The 16,453-nt window shown below is 40.3% G+C and overlaps 4 protein-coding genes across 4 annotated transcripts; 3 read left to right on the top strand and 1 right to left on the bottom strand.

Annotated features, from left to right (window-relative positions):
* Window positions 1-603: 603 nt before the first annotated feature.
* On the top strand, window positions 604-2,719 carry MELLADRAFT_103845 (uncharacterized protein; the record flags this gene model as incomplete). Its single annotated transcript, XM_007406930.1, has 8 exons — window positions 604-673; window positions 747-1,078; window positions 1,407-1,528; window positions 1,627-1,839; window positions 1,996-2,046; window positions 2,160-2,475; window positions 2,517-2,594; window positions 2,657-2,719. The coding sequence occupies 8 exons, from the start codon at window positions 604-606 to the stop codon at window positions 2,717-2,719; spliced, it is 1,245 nt and encodes a 414-aa protein (XP_007406992.1).
* A 1,467-nt stretch (window positions 2,720-4,186) lies between these two features.
* MELLADRAFT_115660 (uncharacterized protein) lies at window positions 4,187-6,509 on the top strand (the record flags this gene model as incomplete). Its single annotated transcript, XM_007406931.1, has 11 exons — window positions 4,187-4,307; window positions 4,376-4,707; window positions 4,796-4,854; window positions 4,938-4,981; window positions 5,058-5,172; window positions 5,267-5,479; window positions 5,564-5,580; window positions 5,660-5,710; window positions 5,774-6,096; window positions 6,166-6,243; window positions 6,317-6,509. 11 exons carry the CDS (start codon window positions 4,238-4,240, stop codon window positions 6,377-6,379), a joined length of 1,365 nt encoding a protein of 454 aa, XP_007406993.1.
* Window positions 6,510-8,300: 1,791 nt separating this feature from the next.
* Window positions 8,301-9,228, top strand: MELLADRAFT_71142 (uncharacterized protein; the record flags this gene model as incomplete). The annotated part of the gene is made up of 2 exons (XM_007406932.1): window positions 8,301-8,393; window positions 8,475-9,228. The coding sequence occupies one exon, from the start codon at window positions 8,539-8,541 to the stop codon at window positions 8,857-8,859; it is 321 nt and encodes a 106-aa protein (XP_007406994.1).
* Window positions 9,229-13,079: 3,851 nt separating this feature from the next.
* MELLADRAFT_47359 (uncharacterized protein) lies at window positions 13,080-15,343 on the bottom strand (the record flags this gene model as incomplete). The annotated part of the gene is made up of 6 exons (XM_007406756.1): window positions 13,080-13,539; window positions 13,618-13,937; window positions 14,002-14,108; window positions 14,175-14,364; window positions 14,454-14,827; window positions 14,996-15,343. 6 exons carry the CDS (start codon window positions 15,069-15,071, stop codon window positions 13,350-13,352), a joined length of 1,257 nt encoding a protein of 418 aa, XP_007406818.1.
* Window positions 15,344-16,453: the final 1,110 nt, after the last annotated feature.

Raw genomic sequence — 16,453 nt, 5'->3', positions numbered from 1 at the left:
GAGAGTAGGATGAGCTAGGATGAGGCCTTGTACGTTGTGAAGCTTGCAAAAGGAAAGCTTAATTAAGTTTTCTAATTGGAACATGTTGCTTGTTCAAAGCTAAGGCGTTCGTTTGGGTTCTTGAGGAAATTTTGCTTGGATGATGTAAATCCCGAGCTCCATAGAAATTGAATGTATGATGTGCGATTCAGTGTGCCTCATGAGGGAATGCTGAGCGTACACCCGTGTTTTGCAATGCCAACTACATAGCTTGCGCTCAAGGCTTCCATTGCTCGCCCTCGACGTTTGAGATTGAAAGACAGAAGCCACAGTCGTCTTGCTGACCTTTCTTAAGATTTGCGAATCGGCGTAATGGCATTCGATCCGTGACGAGAATTTACAGCGTTTGACACGTACAAACGGGTTCCTGCCCGCCAGCGGAGAACTTTTAAATTGGCTCGTGCAAAGTCGAAAGGATCAATACAGGTATTTTTTTTTCTTGAACTTCCACTTCAATAGGTACTCAAAACCAATAATCTCAGCCATTGACGATACGGCTACAATATAAGTCAAATTATCAGAACTGAAGAGCATTTGAGTGTTTGAGCCAATCAAAATCATATCATGGCCCCAGAGATCGATTACGAGAACGAATATATCAGCGAATCGGGGAAACGATGGAAGCCGTCAGGAAGTTAGTACTCTGCATACAATGGATAACTCGACCTGCTACGAGTCACTTATCGAATTCGTCCTTTTTAACAAAGTTCGTAGTCTCTTTCCACTCGAAGCGACACCGGGGATGATCTCGATGTTAGCAGGCAAACCCAACCCGGACACCTTTCCATTTCAGTCTATCTCAGTTACCCTCAAATCATTGGTACCTAATAATTCAGACGGAAGTCCAGTGGCACCAGACGTCTTGACAATCGCAAATCAAGATCTAGATGAAGCCTTACAATACGGCCCTACCTCTGGTATCAATTCATTCGTATCATGGATCACTGGATTACAACAGCTTAGTCATCGAAGGGGAAATGCAAAGGAAGAAGGTTGGAGAACATCGATTGGATCAGGCAGTCAAGAATTGATGTACAAGGTCAGCTAAGATGTTTTTATGCTCATACGTTGCATTGGAATACCGACTAATTTCTGCCACTGGGGTTCGACAACTGCGTTTCTTCTGCAGGCATTTTCGGCAATATGCAACCCTGATGATAGTATTTTGGTGGAAACTCCTGCCTATGCGTATGTGCACATTGAAGTCCAATCAGACCAATTGCCTCGAAACTGAATTTATGTGTAATCAACCCTCTCGCAGAGGTGTGTTGGGGCTCTTGAGGCCACTGGAATCAAACCTGATAGGTGATGTCTCTTATTTTCAGGTCCAATCTTTGAACCCATATTGAATAATTTTGTGATTGGAGATGACAGAGATTCCGTCGGACGAATATGGTATCAAAGATTCAGATTTACAATCAATTCTAGAAAACTGGTATACAGATGAAAAGACTAAGGCTATGAAGTTCCCAAAGGTAGTTTATACATGGTCCGTAACCCAATGATGAGCCCCCAAAACTCCTCATGAGTTGAAAATCGGAATTATATGGCTTACAATCTTTCACTGTTTGCTCATCTGCTGATCAGTCCAACTGGGTCCAATCCTACCGGTGCTTCAGCTTCTCTTCCAAGGAAGCAAAAAATCTTAGCTCTGATACGCAAGTTCAAGTTGTTGATCATGGAAGATGATGCGTATTTCTACCTTCATTTCGATCGACCTAACCGCGCCCCGAGTTACTTTGAACTAGAGAAGAGTGATGGAGGCGAGTGCGGTCGAGTCATTCGGTTTGATAGTCTGAGGTCAGTCCATCCAGTGATTAAACTCCTTTAGCTTGCTGTCCTCAATTTCTATTATGTTATCTGGACTTCAGTAAAGTTTTGTCATCGGGTGAGTTTCACATCTCGGTGTTATTCGAACAAAGTGATGAATTGATCTTTACAATAATTGGAGTATAGGTATGCGCTTGGGATTTGTCACAGGACCGGTTCCAATCATGAATGTCATTGGTAAGTTTTTTTCGTATCAATTGATTAAATTCGCACAGCATAACATGATCTGACAAAGAGAAAATTGGTCCCTAAGACCTTCACACATCTAACACGAATCTGCAAACCCCCAGTTTGACGCAAGTGATTGCGTACAAACTCTTAAATCACTGGGGTTATGATGGATTTATTGCGCATTGTGATCGTGTAGCCGCTTTCTATGCACACAAACTTCAGGTCGTTGAAGCAGCTGCTAGGAAACATCTCGAAGGTCTTGCCGATTGGGATCGACCAAGAGCTGGAATGTTCCTGTGGTTCAAACTGAGGATCGCCAAGCTAGGCGAAGAGGAAAATGCTTGCTCAAAAGCTTTGATTGCAACAACGGCTCTGAGAAATGGCGTGCTTGCTGTACCGGGACATGTAGGATCAAGAGGCACTCTAAATTTGAAGGTTTATTACAGACGAGATATTGATTGATGTTTGTTTTCTAGGAATTCATGCCCAGTGGTCGTAAAACTGTTTATGTTCGAACAAGTTTTAGCTTGATTGACGAGGAGACGGCCGATGAGGTATGAATTTCAGCATCTAAAATTCTTGAAGTTCTCGTAACTTAGTTTTTTCTTTCATCTAGGGCTTCCGTCGATTGGCAAGTGCGATCAAAGAAGCAAGAAAAGAGATAGGATTAGATGCTTGAGTTCAAAAAACAATTTCTTGACGGATGTGATTTTCGAGAGACATCTTAGGTGACTCTCAATTGTTCTTCCTCCAGAGATAAAATCATTTATAATTTTCGAAAGTCTTCAGACTTTGTCGGAACTTGTTTAAAATGAAATATATTCATCCCTTTCACGACCAACTTCAGGCTCGTGCAGCCATATAGGAAAGGATTCGTCTTACAAATCTCAAATCTTGACGTGCTGCTGGTCTCACGAGTCATGTACTGTGACACGAGACCTGTGTAGTGTGGATATATCAGTGGTCTGGTTTCTAGAGAGACATTGAGGCAGTGAGTAATGCAGGAGTCTGCATATGATGGAAGACATTGGCAGGTGTGACATGGCTCGCACGACGCTACACTGGGTAGAGACCTACAAGAGCTATACCGCACGATTGAACTCTGGATTCCTGATACATAGTAGGCGTATTTTTATCTCATGAACAGAGAAAGATCAGGCACATGACGCTCAGCTGGAAATAAGCAACATCCCTGAAATGGCCAGTCTCGGTGAAAACGTTGACATATGTGTACCAACGTCTTCGAGCCTACCGCTAACTAGGACAACCCTACCTTCTCTTAACGTTTGCAACAAAACACCGCCACATGTTCAGGACCACCACCACCATCATTTTTCTGAGGGGTTCGGGTCAGGGGGTGTGCTTTTGTGTGGCAAAGACTACAAAACTATCATTACATGTCCCCGAAATCTGTTGAGGGTCTTGGGCATATTTGATGCAGATCATCCTAGGTTTGACCCTTCAGACATCTCGGCATGATTCCTGGGATCCGCTTGTAAAGTACGCAAGGGGTATTGGGGTCCTGTACCGGTCGGAGAAGATGTTTAGCTGAGGCCAAGGAAGTCGTGGACATCGGTGGAAAGTATACGCGTGGGTTGTGAGGTGAGGAGAGCACTGATTTCCTAGAAAGGTATAAGTCGGATGAATGAATATACGCACAGGTGGGGTAGCGACTGGCATGCCATATCTGGTAAAGATCAGCTCGCGTGATAGTTCGAAGAGGCGGGGTGCTCTGGGGTACTTTTAATGAACCAAAATCGGCGCTCTTGCAATTCACCTGTCGTATTTGTCGACAATGGGTCTCGACTGATGCTTCATATAATTTTTCCATTTGACGAATGGGTTATGAAGCTTTTCTGTGCAACATCCTTAATGATGAATTAAGGCATTAATCGCTATTCTGTGGTTGTGGTTTGCTTGCATCGATCAACAACTTAAGTTGAGTAAAGCCTCCACACATTGCTTTTCTTTTGCAACAAATGGGATCGAATTTCCTTGGCAGTCGATTCGATGAACCAATCACCTAATCCGGCTTTGTATCATTGCAAAATGCCTTTAAGGGTGAGATGTAAGATTTAAAAGAAGCCCTTCGAAGATAAACGCCAAGATAAACACTTTGCGAACAGAAAAACAAATCACTCTCACCATCTTATCCAATCATCAAATTGCAACTTCGATACAAAGTAAGCCTATAATCATGGCCCAACAGATTGACTATGAAAACAAATTCCTCAGCAAAGCTGGTAAAGGATGGAGAAGTACAGGAAGTAAGTAATTCGTGATTAAGTATTAGAAGGAAAGCTAATTGTAAAGGATTCCGTTACTTGAATTTTAGTCCGTGGTTTGATGTCCTTCGAACAAGTCGAAGGTATGATCAGCTTTCTTGTAGGAAGACCAGACCCAGAAACCTTTCCATTTGAAGCAATCAAATTCACTCTCAAGCAGCCCCTCGACTCCAAACCGGAACCTGATCAAATTGTTCCTGAAGTCTTGGAAATGAAAGATAAAGAACTGGTTGATGCGCTTCAATACTCTGATACTTCAGGTGTTCCTTCTTTGATATCCTGGTTCATTGGTTTGCAACAACGTAGTCATCATCGTGGTGATAATAAAGAAGAAGGTTGGAGATGCTCAGTTGGTACAGGTAGCCAGGAGTCAATGCATAGGGTCAATATTTGTTTCTTTCGGTCTATTTTGAAAGAGTGTCGCTGACTTTGATGGCCTCGATGCGCTGAATGTTATAAATCACTGATAGGCGTTTCAAGCGATTTGTGACTCAGATGATAGTATATTGCTTGAGACTCCAACCTATGCGTACGTGTTTACGTTTCTTGACCGTATCCCAGCTCTGATTATACTTATTCTAATCGCCATGAACCACGATATCCCCGGTGCAGAGGTGTCTTGGGTTTCCTTCGACCACTGGGTGCTAACCTGATAGGTATTCAATCCTTATACAAAATCTCTTATATATTTCACGTCTGACTGAACTTATGCATCTAATCATACTACTTCAGAGCTCCCAACGGACGCAAACGGTATCATGGATCAACCCTTACAATCCATTCTTGAAAACTGGTATACGGATGAAAAGACCAAGTCATTGAAGTTCCCCAAGGCGATCTATGCCTGGTGCGTAAATGCCGTACTTCAGTTTTGATATCTGAGACTTAAGGCAACCTGGCTGATTATTCAAAGGTCTGAACAATTGTGGTTCGCAACTCAGTCCAACAGGTTCTAACCCTACAGGAGCAACCGCCTCTCCGGAAAGAAAAAAGAAGATACTAAGTTTGGTCAGGAAATTCGACTTACTACTATTTGAAGACGACGCATATTACTATCTTCACTTCGATCCTCCAAACCGTGCTCCAAGTTATTTCGAGCTTGAGAAGAGCGAAGGGGGTCAAATCGGCAGAGTTCTCAGATTTGACACGTTGAGGTAGATACTTTCTCCAAACTTAGTCAAGGGATTTGCGCTGATTCATTTTGTGATATCTTGCTCAATTGACGCTTTTGCCGAAAGTAAAATAATGTCACCTGGTGAGTTCATGATTCCTTGATTTTAGGACCCATTGAAATATTTGGAGGATTAATCAAGCCATTCAAATCGTATTCGTAGGTATGCGCTTGGGATTTGTCACAGGTCCGGCAAAAATAGTGGACATGATGGGTAAGTGGATATTCATTATGATGTTTTTATTTAGAATTCTTCTTGATAGGTTTGTTTTCTCAGATCTTCAAACGGCGAGCATCAACATGCAACCTTCAACCTTCACCCAAGCCATCGCCTTCAAGGTCTTATCTCATTGGGGTTATGATAGATTCATTGATCATTGTTATAGCGTGGCTAAACTATACCAAAGAAAGTCTCAAAGCATCGAAAAAGCCGCAAGGAGACATTTAGATGGTTTAGCTGACTGGAGCCCCCCTCGAGCCGGAATGTTTTTTTGGTTGAAACTCAATATTGCTAAAGCAGGCGAAGACGCAAAGGTAGATTCAAAAGCATTGATGATGTCCACCGCTTTGAAGAATGGTATACTCGCAGTTCCAGGATGTGTATGTTGTTAAAACCGTTTGTTTTATCCTCAAATTGAAGCTGACATTCATCATCATGAACGCTTCCAGGAATTTATGGCTAGTGGTAAAAGTACTGCTTATGTACGAATTAGCTTTAGTATTGTTGACGAAAAAACTGCCGATGCCGTAAGTGAATTTACATTGATGATCTCCCTTCTCTCATGAAAATTGAAGTTTCTTTCCTTCTTCATTTGCTTAGGGGCTCAGCCGATTGGCACGTACAATCAGAGAGGCAAGAGGCGAAATGGGGTTGGATCACTGAATCTGGCAAACAACATTTGTAGCGCTTGAATTGAGTCTCAGCGGCCCATCGCGCTTCATCGTCTTGTTTTGTTGTCTCTTACTACATAAAATTGTGCAAAAATGAGGTTTCCAGACCTTGCATGTCTACTTCCACCTTTGCTCCGAATTTTTTTTTCGTTCCAAATGAAATATATAAGTTCATGTCATCGTCGATGTGTTGGCGTTGGTAAACCACTGCATTTCATCGAGTTGAGTGCGGGTCAGAGGAAACGTTCGTCTCAAGTAAGCCAATGGAAAAATGACGTGAAGTAGGGGCAGGGCAATACACTTCTCTGAGTGTCAAGAGGTGGTTCTGAAGTGTGCAAAATCGTGATGCGGCTGAACATAAATTCAAGAGAGAGGAGTAATTTACAACATTTTGCCAAGAAACCCTCTCCATGTTAGTACTACAATATGCATTCGACGGTATTGTTACAATAGCTTTTGCTAATGGGACCAAATGACGAGTGAGATACATTTATGGGTGGTAGGCAATCACCACGGGTGTAAAGCTGAATACAATTGATGTTACAAGTGCAAACCGAAGGGTAGCTGAAGAAGAGAAAATCCATCGATGAATGAGTTCCAATATGTTTTTCGAGTTATGACAAAGTGGAAGATGGACTATGCGAGTGTTCACTTGCGATGCGTTGTTGTTGTGGGCGATATCCAGCGCCTCAGTGAGTGTTTGCAATTCACAGGACAAAAATCTGTGACCCAGTTTTGAAGTCCAGATAGCACCTCTAGTTGTCTGTGAGAAACAGTTTTTCTACAAAAGGACGCGTTGAAGACATCAGAACTAGAACATATACATAGTGAGAGCATTGGGAGTTCTCTGGCTCACCGTCATCGGATGTCTCCTGACGAGTGACAAACCACATTTTCGATTTTCGAACTCTTTTGCGCCGTTCGGCATTGATGTTGTAGCCACCTGACTCGCCAGTGAAATCGTGATTTTCGGGGATCGCTCGCATCGTTTGGACTAACCAATAGCAACCCATGATGAACAGGCCGGCAGCGAAGCCGCATAATGACAATGTTAAATTGGCTGGAAGGATCAAGGCAGATGCCATGGTGCTGTTTCAAAAAAGCGCGGTATATAAATTCTGATAAGCTGATGTGGTGAGACAGAAAACGAGTGGCTTGAACTTACGAGGCATGCGTATACGGGTATTGACGGGCCAGATGTGACGGTAAAGTAATATCGAGAATCATATTTTTGGTGACTTGGAGATGGTAAAGGCAAGGGTAGTTGTTATTGACAGAAAACAAAAGGCGTTGAACATACGAAATCAAAAGAGGAAACTTGCAGGGTGGTAATTGACAAATCGATGATAGCATAGAAGTTTAAAGAGAGCCTAACAGGGCAAGCTTACCCGATTGATCAGTCAACTAACTAATTTGTCCTGTGAACCAACAAAATGTTATACGGCCAGCCGATGAAACTTGTAAAATCGAGATGAACAGGAGGCCTACGTTCAGACTGACTAGTCAAAGCAGCAAGAACCAGCAAGGACGGGGAGGACCGACTTTCAACTAGATTCGTCATATATAATTGTTGACGAGGTTAGGCAAAGTTAACTTGAAAGCTTGCCAACAGATTAAATTTGTCGAGCAAGGGTTCTCTTCAAAACTCTACTAAGAGTCTCACTATGTCAGTTAGTAGTCGATCACCGAGGCGGCATCACCAGCTCAGCAGTGTATCATAGCGAAGCTCGTTGCCAACAAATCCGTAGTCCTGAATTCGGAGACCCATTGTTTAAGCTTGCTTATCCATTTTCTGGTTCAACGCGGGGACGAACTCTGTAATGAGCTTACTGGGATGGTTACCGAATAAATTCGCGAAAAGGGTCATAAAGCCCACGGTTTCCTTCTCAATTCCCCTAGTCTCAATCAGTCCTGGACATCATCATCATCATCATCATCATCATTTGTGAAGTGAACGATCGACTCTCGAAAGCTTCTTTTCTAATTTCACCTCTTCAGTCAAATCTGTAAGTCGCTCTTCTCTCAATCTTTTGAGTACCATCACTTACACAACGCTCTTAACCCTCGCATCGATAACAACATTGTAGTTTGTACGTCTCAAGCCCATCAGTCTACACCCTTCCGAAAGAACCACACCTCAAGCCACAAAACATGCCTCGCAGACGCAATTCCGCCCCTACCTCTCTACTTCTGGTATCACCCACAAAGCCTTTGATTCGAGGGGCACCCAAATTCGTCATCCCTTCACCACCGTCCACCCAAGCAATCCATTTGGCCGAGCACCATCGATCCAAGCGCTTCGAAACTAAGACCAATGTCGGACCACTGAAGGAAATGCCCAAGTTAGAATTTCCTGTCGGCGTCTATGGATTCAGCCCGAGCAGCACGACACCTACGAATCCGAACTTACTCGTAGAGCTCCATTCTGCGAAGCTTGATAGTTATTTCATTCCACAAGGCCAATACCCGTGATTTCTTACGTCGATGTTCAGCCATATCCGAGCGATCGATAATCTTCCAATCGTTTTATGTTACTTTCTTTTGGAACAGTCAATTGATAGATCTCCGTGTCTGAGGCCAGCAGGGCTAATTATTTTCCTGGTGACGTCTTCAACATCTTACGGGTCATTTCTTTTGGGCGGAAGACGATTTCATTCGTCGGGATAAATACAATTCTTTTCATCAGTTCGGTCTTAGTTGTAATTCATACGGTGGCTGGGCATTTGGTTTTTTGGTCTTCTTGTTCGAGGTCTGAGCGGAACTGGATTCCATTGTAGAAACATTAATATTCTCAGTTTCGCTTCTTTGTGCAAAATTCACCCTAGACGGGCAACGTTTCAAAGTTTTCAAGCTCTTATGGGGACACTCGTTTCTGCGAACGGCCAATTCACTTTTCATAGCTTCCAGGGACATGAATGTTTCCTTTGACCAGGTAAACAATCTCTGTCCCACTTGAATTTGCATTTCAAGCAATCCATGAGCCCTTAACATTCTCATCTTGTTGAAAACCAGAATAACAGTGCTGTCTGTCATAGACTGCATATAACTTTTGTAACCTCACATTTTTCCATGACCCAACCTTGTCAGGCTACAGTTCCTGGAAAACTGAATGAATCTGAAAACAGTCTTGTAACATTTTTGAAGTTTGCAGCATGTAAAACACAGAATGAACATGCACAGGTCCATTTTGAAATCATCATCAAGCTTCCCATTTCAAATCCTTGACCCACGGAGCAATGATCATCAATCCAATCTTTGAAGCTAGCATCTGATTAGCTCCGTCAAGAAGCCAAGTTGATGTCAACATTCCAAACATTAAGCAATGGCACCACAAACTTGGCAAGGACGTCTTCCTTATGAGAGCAACAAAATCCAGCATATGATGATTGATTGATCTGGGCATCATTTTGGTTAACAGAAAAGTCTTGTCTTATATCTTGAGGGGGATGTGGTTAAATAATCTTCTGTTGTAAATGATGTCTAACAAATCCCAAGATCCACAAACTCTAATGAGATGATGGGCATCAGCTCATTGAATGGATGAGTGTACTTGGAAGGTTCATTGTGCAATTATGGACAGGAAAAGACCTGGAACAAACTCACCAATCAATCTATAGAGTTACTCACTCTGGATAATATCATCCAGTGAATGACAGGTCAACCAGTATGGAGCAGATGGAAACTTTTGAATCAGTCAAATATGGGGATCACAAACATTTTTTAAACTACTGTATGTGTTGCACTATATCATTCACCACATTGAACAGTTCAAATTCCCTGACATATGAAAACCAAAAGTCAGTGAACAAGCTCTCTTATTTTGGAAATGAAAAAGCCTTTATTCCTCAGGTTTGAAAAGCTTTTGTACTGTAAAAAGGAATGTTGAGGGATGGAGCTCACAATCATTCCAGTCGTATCTGGACAAGGGATGGAGAGGGATAGATGTAACTTCTTTTTGAGAAATGAACTATCCCAACCCAGGATGGAGTATAGACTCCTCAAGTTTGTCCTACCAGTTCTGCATACCTGAGTATCACCTGAGTCTCAGATAACTTTCATTTGATGACATAAGAATTTTGGTGGTATGTTGGGAAGAAAGGTTGCATGAAAGACTTTTGAAATGATTTTGCAATTATGTTGAAATCCATCAACTAGATCAACATTGAGGTCCTTGGGAGCTTTGAAGTGCCACATACAAAGTGACACTTTATCAGATTGGGAATTAGATATGGAATTGTAGATATGATATTATGCACTGATCACCTTGAATTCAGGCTCTTGGGAAGGTGCTTGGCTCTTCTTGTGCCTTGTTTGAACCAAAGTTGAATGCTTTCTCTTCTAAGTAGTTGGTTTGTCCTTCTTCTTGGAGTTTGATTTGATTTGGTTGGTGTGGGGTTTGGGGTTTGGGAAGGGTCCTGTTGTCCATCAGACTGACATAATTGTTTGTCTCTGTTGTTGACATCATCATCATTGAAGGAGTTGATGCTAGTGTAAGTGACAGGTTTGGCTTGCCAAATCAAAGCTGCACACAAGTCCCCAGAGGTATCCTCAATTGGAATATGGAGATTGAGAAATCAAAAGAAAGCGAACAAAGAGAAAGACTACTTATCATTTTGATCCAAATGGTACATGCCTGCCTCATCAATCCAGCAAGACATTGCACAAATAGAGACATTAAGACCCCGTGTTAGGAAAAGTGAGTGGTGGTAATTAGGGGAGATATTGCACAAATGGAGATTAGGACGCTGCATGAGAAAAATTGGGTGGTGTTATTATAGGTTGGACAACATGTCCAAGATTATGGGAATAGCCATAGTCAACCATATTGACTACGGGTTTTTTCACATGCACTGCAATCCATTTGAGCTGTAATTGTAAAAAGGACCATAACTGCATTTGACTTTCAAGCATTGTGGTACAGAGGTACTGTAGTGTTGAAAGGCTGGTGACAGTACGGTTTGGGCAGTAACATACTGTACCATTGACCATAATCATTGCGCTGAGGTCTGAAATTTGAATCCAGTGCCAGTTATGAAATACTTTAGAAACATCTCAATCTGTATCCAAAAGAGCACTAGATACTCTTGAATCTACAGTGCCATAATTTTCAGAGTTATCAAGATCAACTCAGGTATTTTGTAAAATATCCTCTTTCCTGAAATAGTTTTGAGGTTCTTCTACGATTGACCTTCCAAAATTCCAAAAACTCATCATGTATTTGCAAAAACAAAAAAGTATCATATGCCTTCATGAAAATGAGGCACTGGAAAAATAATATCATGCCCCCCACTTCTCTTGTAGTTAGCACCAGAATTTGGAACAGACATTTCCAGACATACTAAGGAAAAATCAGGAATGTCTTTGACAGGTGTGTGTAAGAGGTGCAGAATACAACAAGCAAGAACAAGAAAACAGATGCTAAATAATTGATTCAACATCAATTGATATCCACTTAAATAAAATACAAACATCTATACCCACTTTCTCATAATTCCAATTAACATATATTGTATCCTCTTACTCAAGTTCAACATTCTCAACTCATTTTCATTCAGCATTCACAGAATCATCCACTTAAATAAGAAGTTGAAGAATTTCAACTATTTTTTATTCAACAAGTTTTTAACAGGCAATATGGTGCAAGACACCAATAATAATAAAAAAGTTTATAGAATCTTAGAATTCTACACAAGACCACAGTTCTTGAATTGGTGAGCGTTTGAGATTCTCTCATCCAGAGCTTCTCAAAAGTATCTTTCTAAACCAATTGTACACCTTTTTTTGACCTTTTCATTTGAAGGATTCATTTAATTCAAAGAGGTGAGCTTGACATGTAAAAATTCTCTAGCTTACATAGCTCTTGTAATTTTCAATGAATCACTCTAAAAAGCTACTTTTGAGAAGCCCTGAATGAGGGATTCTGGCAAGTACCCTTAGCTCCTCACCAAGTCAAGAACTTTGAACTCACATAGAATTTCAAGTTTCTTTGGGTTTTTCCTTATCTTTGGTGTCTTGCACCATATATGATTAACTTGTTGATTTCAAATGGGTTTAAATGTGTCATGTAATTTGGAAAGTTTACTCATTATCTAATTGATCCAAAAGGTTTAAGAATCACAACTTGTGCCAAACAAACTGCTTTTGAGCCAGTCCAATGACTGTACTCTTGATGGTAGGCTGTATTTGGCAACCTCATTGTGAGTGTTTGAAGGGAGAATGTTTCTTTAAGGATTTCTTCTAACCCAAACAGTAGTACATATGGTTATTTGCTCTTTAGTTGGTTACAGAATACCACTTTGATCAACTGTTACTTGCCCAGAACACTGGGCCATCACTGACTTGATGACTGGGTGAGCTGTTGCATTTCAAGGGATGATAACGGCTAAAGAGGTAGAGGAGCCTGACGAGCTTTGTTAAAGATTTAAGCCAATTTGTCTTTGCATAGCTTGATGCTTTATGTCTCAAAGGAATATGTTGTTGCTTACCACTCAACAAGAATTTCTCACAGGTTATGCAAGTTACACTATATCAAGATATGAGATATAACCATCATATGTTTTATTTTGCTTTGTAACCCAGAAAAACGCATGCATAGAGATCAATTAGAGCGATGAAAAGATCAACATCCAGTGTCAACCTTGGATATTCAATCATCAAGTTCTCATCTATTCTTTCAAGAAAAAAAAAAGTTTGGATAACAAAATGAGATCAATAGGATCAACTGTTTGCAACAACAACAAAAAAGAATCAAATTCATTCATTCATTCTACAATTCTTCTTGAAAAATACCCTCATCTTTTTCATAGAAAAAAAAATCATCCTTCTCAAGCTTATCAAAACACCTACACCTTCATCAAAAAAGACAAACAAATCTTTAAAAAAAACAATTGATATAGATTTTATAAGGAAAATTCCATGGTCTGTTTTTTTTGTCAATTAAGATGAGAAAAGTTGAAATTGTTTTATTTACGTTGATATAATGAACTAGAATTAGGACTACTATTTTGAGAAGTTGAAATTTGTTGATACATCTTTTTAGATGAAGAGAGTAAAGTAGGATCATCATCAGAGTATAAAGTTCCTTTTTCAGGTGATCCGATTCCTTTTTCATTTATCGTTTTACTTTCAATGGGTTCTTCTTCACATTCACTACTATTGAAAAAAAAACAAAGAAGGAAAGTTTTCTCAATATCAATCAAGAAGGTCAAGAGAAGAGAAATTGGAACGAACTCTGAATCTTCTCGTTCGTCATCTGCACCGTTTCCAATCACTACATTCCACATGATTCTTAAAATCAAAACCAACCAGAAGAACAACAAGACTTCCAAAAGGACCAAGAGTGCTAAAAAGACTACCCATAAATTATATGTGGCCAATCTACCTTCACTGAGATTGAATTCAAATGTGATATCTTGAGGTAAATGATAATAGATTGCCCAGATGATTTTCGCAAAAACGTAATGTCTTGTGTAAATCCATGAGGCTACAAAGACTGCAAAGACGCTATCACAGGCTACTCCTCCGCCTACATAGTTCAACATTTTGGCAACCTAGAATTGGCAAGCCGGTCAGTATACGATGGATAACTAAGGATGTGATTCCTTTTAGACTTACAAAAAGGATGATGTCTGAGACATCCATGGTGACATGGATGGCTGTACCAATACCAGTAAAGTTGACAGCATAACTACCGCAGACTAGAAGGATAGTGACGATATGATCTAAAAACACAGCATGTTCAAATAAGTAACTCAAACTCGGACCCGGGAGATATGGAAAAAACTTACGAGCAAGCATCTGGTAATGATCTTTTCTGGGTTTCTCCAAGTTCAAAACGATTAACTGTTGAATCCAAAAAGCAGCTTGAGCTAAATAATAAAATTTGGTAAGAGCTGGAATCGAATCATGTGGATAATCATGCCAATATTGTCGAATGTTTAATGAAAGGATTGGATAAGGAAATCTAGAGAGAATTTTCTTTTGAAGAACAAAAAAAAGAAATCGATCAAAGATTAGTGAGTTTTGAAATCTAATTGATTGTAAAATGAAGAAAGAAAATCACATACCACTCCTATACACCAAAAGACAATATAATAAATTAAATTCCAACCTTGCTCAGCAAATCTTTGTAATTTATTACGATCTTTAATTCCACCAAGTCTAGATCCAATAGGTTTCCAAAATCGAATTGATATTTCTCTTAAACTCAACCAAATCAATACCCAAAACCCAACAAAATAAATATCATCATTTCCTTTTAAATATTCACCTGATTTCGGATTGTAGTAAGAGAGATAAATGAATTTAGGAATTGGATTTTTGTATTGAATGGTAGGTAGTCGAGTTTGATAAGTTGAGAGAGTTTGGTTTGATGCATCTGATAGTTCTGGGAATGAGATGTTGAGAGCTACGATTAAAGTGATGATCGATAATGCAGTTGCTATTGTACCGCCACACAAAACAAAAAAATCGAAATTTAGTCAGATTCAAAGTCTTTTCAATTGATGATTTGTAAAATTTCAACCGTCACTTCAATACTTGAGTGATATTCATTCGATCTTGATCAACCGATCACAAAAAATGATGAACAAAGGAAATTTCTCTCAACTTAGATGCCAATCTACACAAATTTGTAAAAGTCCACGACGTGGTTTAGTAGCATAATGAATCACCCGATTGGACATCTCGTTTTTCGAGCAGAGGCCGGTTAAAGTCTGATCGAGTTTGATTTCTTGAAGAATATGATGCTTTGGAGGTGAAGAGGTGGTAAACAAGCGAATAGACCGAGGTATAAATAAGCTTCTTTTTTAAAATTTGATCCTTTTGTTTCGATTGTTCGATAGGATGGATCCTCCAATTCTTGTTGGTATGGTTGATAGGTTCGTTTGGATGATGCAAAATTTTCTGTGAATTCAATGTGAGCGTGAGAATGGAAAATATAAAAGATGGGAATTGGATGAGACAAAGTGATGGTTTGATGACTCACAGTGTAGCATACAAATAGGTAAAAATATATCCAACTGAAACTGTATGCTTCGATTCGATGATTCAAAAATTATATTACACTACATCATTGGTCGCAACAGCCGTGGTGGTCTAGAAGGGATTGGCTTCACTCGGTTGAAGTGGCGAATGATTGTGACCATGACCACTTGGTGAGATCTTCAACTGGTCATATCCATCGCTATGTCATCCTTGTAAATTAAAATACACAACAAACTGGACCAAGCATCTCTTTTGTCAATCGAACATAACCCTTCTCAAAAGAGTCTCAATGCTCCTCATTAGAGTTACCAACTCCGACGGTTGACTGATCGTAAACTTTTCATCAGCCTGTTGCTACCTCAAAAATTGTAACTCGATCCATGGCATGTAACGTGCAGTGCGGTGGGTATAATCATGGATTCGTGGTTTCAAGAACAAAGTATCATACCCCGCCTTAAGGTGTATGTAAGTTTTAATCCAGTTATGACTCATGAGTGAGTCAGGAGGGTTTAATCTAGTTTTGGGTCAACCAAGATAGCAGTGTTGAGCATTTCTCTGGTGCTTTTCATCAACACATACTTTTGTCTTTTATTGAGACCTGGTGATTATTCCCTGTTATCAAGACTTCAACAACAAAGTCAAAGATTCTCAGAAACAGTTTCAGACATCTTCTGTAGAGTTATCATACTTACAGATTATCATCTCTCAAACACTGTGTAGCCCTTGTTGTGCTATTAGCTCCACAGTGCTCGCTGGGGCCGGCCAATTGGTCCCAATTACCTCACCAGTCACCTGAGTTTGCAAGGAAGAAGTGTCTAACTGTGGGACTTGGTTTAGTTTGTCCACACTTTTAGCGCAGTGAGCAACTTATGACAAACTCATATGCTTTTGCCTGTGAGGGGAATGAGATTTGGCTGGACAAAGTTACTGTCCTTCCAAATCTTTTTCCCTATTTGTGAACTTTTGTAGACCTAAGAAACTTTCTGTTTGGCTCTCTGAGATGCTCAGATCTATGGAAAAAAATCTCGAGGAAAACATGGAATTCCCTCTCAGTTTGCTTCTGAAGTTTGAGATTTTGGAC

The sequence above is a fragment of the Melampsora larici-populina genome (assembly GCF_000204055.1).
Source record: "Melampsora larici-populina 98AG31 unplaced genomic scaffold MELLAscaffold_7, whole genome shotgun sequence".
NCBI classification, from domain to species: Eukaryota; Fungi; Basidiomycota; class Pucciniomycetes; order Pucciniales; family Melampsoraceae; genus Melampsora; species Melampsora laricis-populina.
This window is presented reverse-complemented; position numbering and strand designations above follow the sequence as displayed.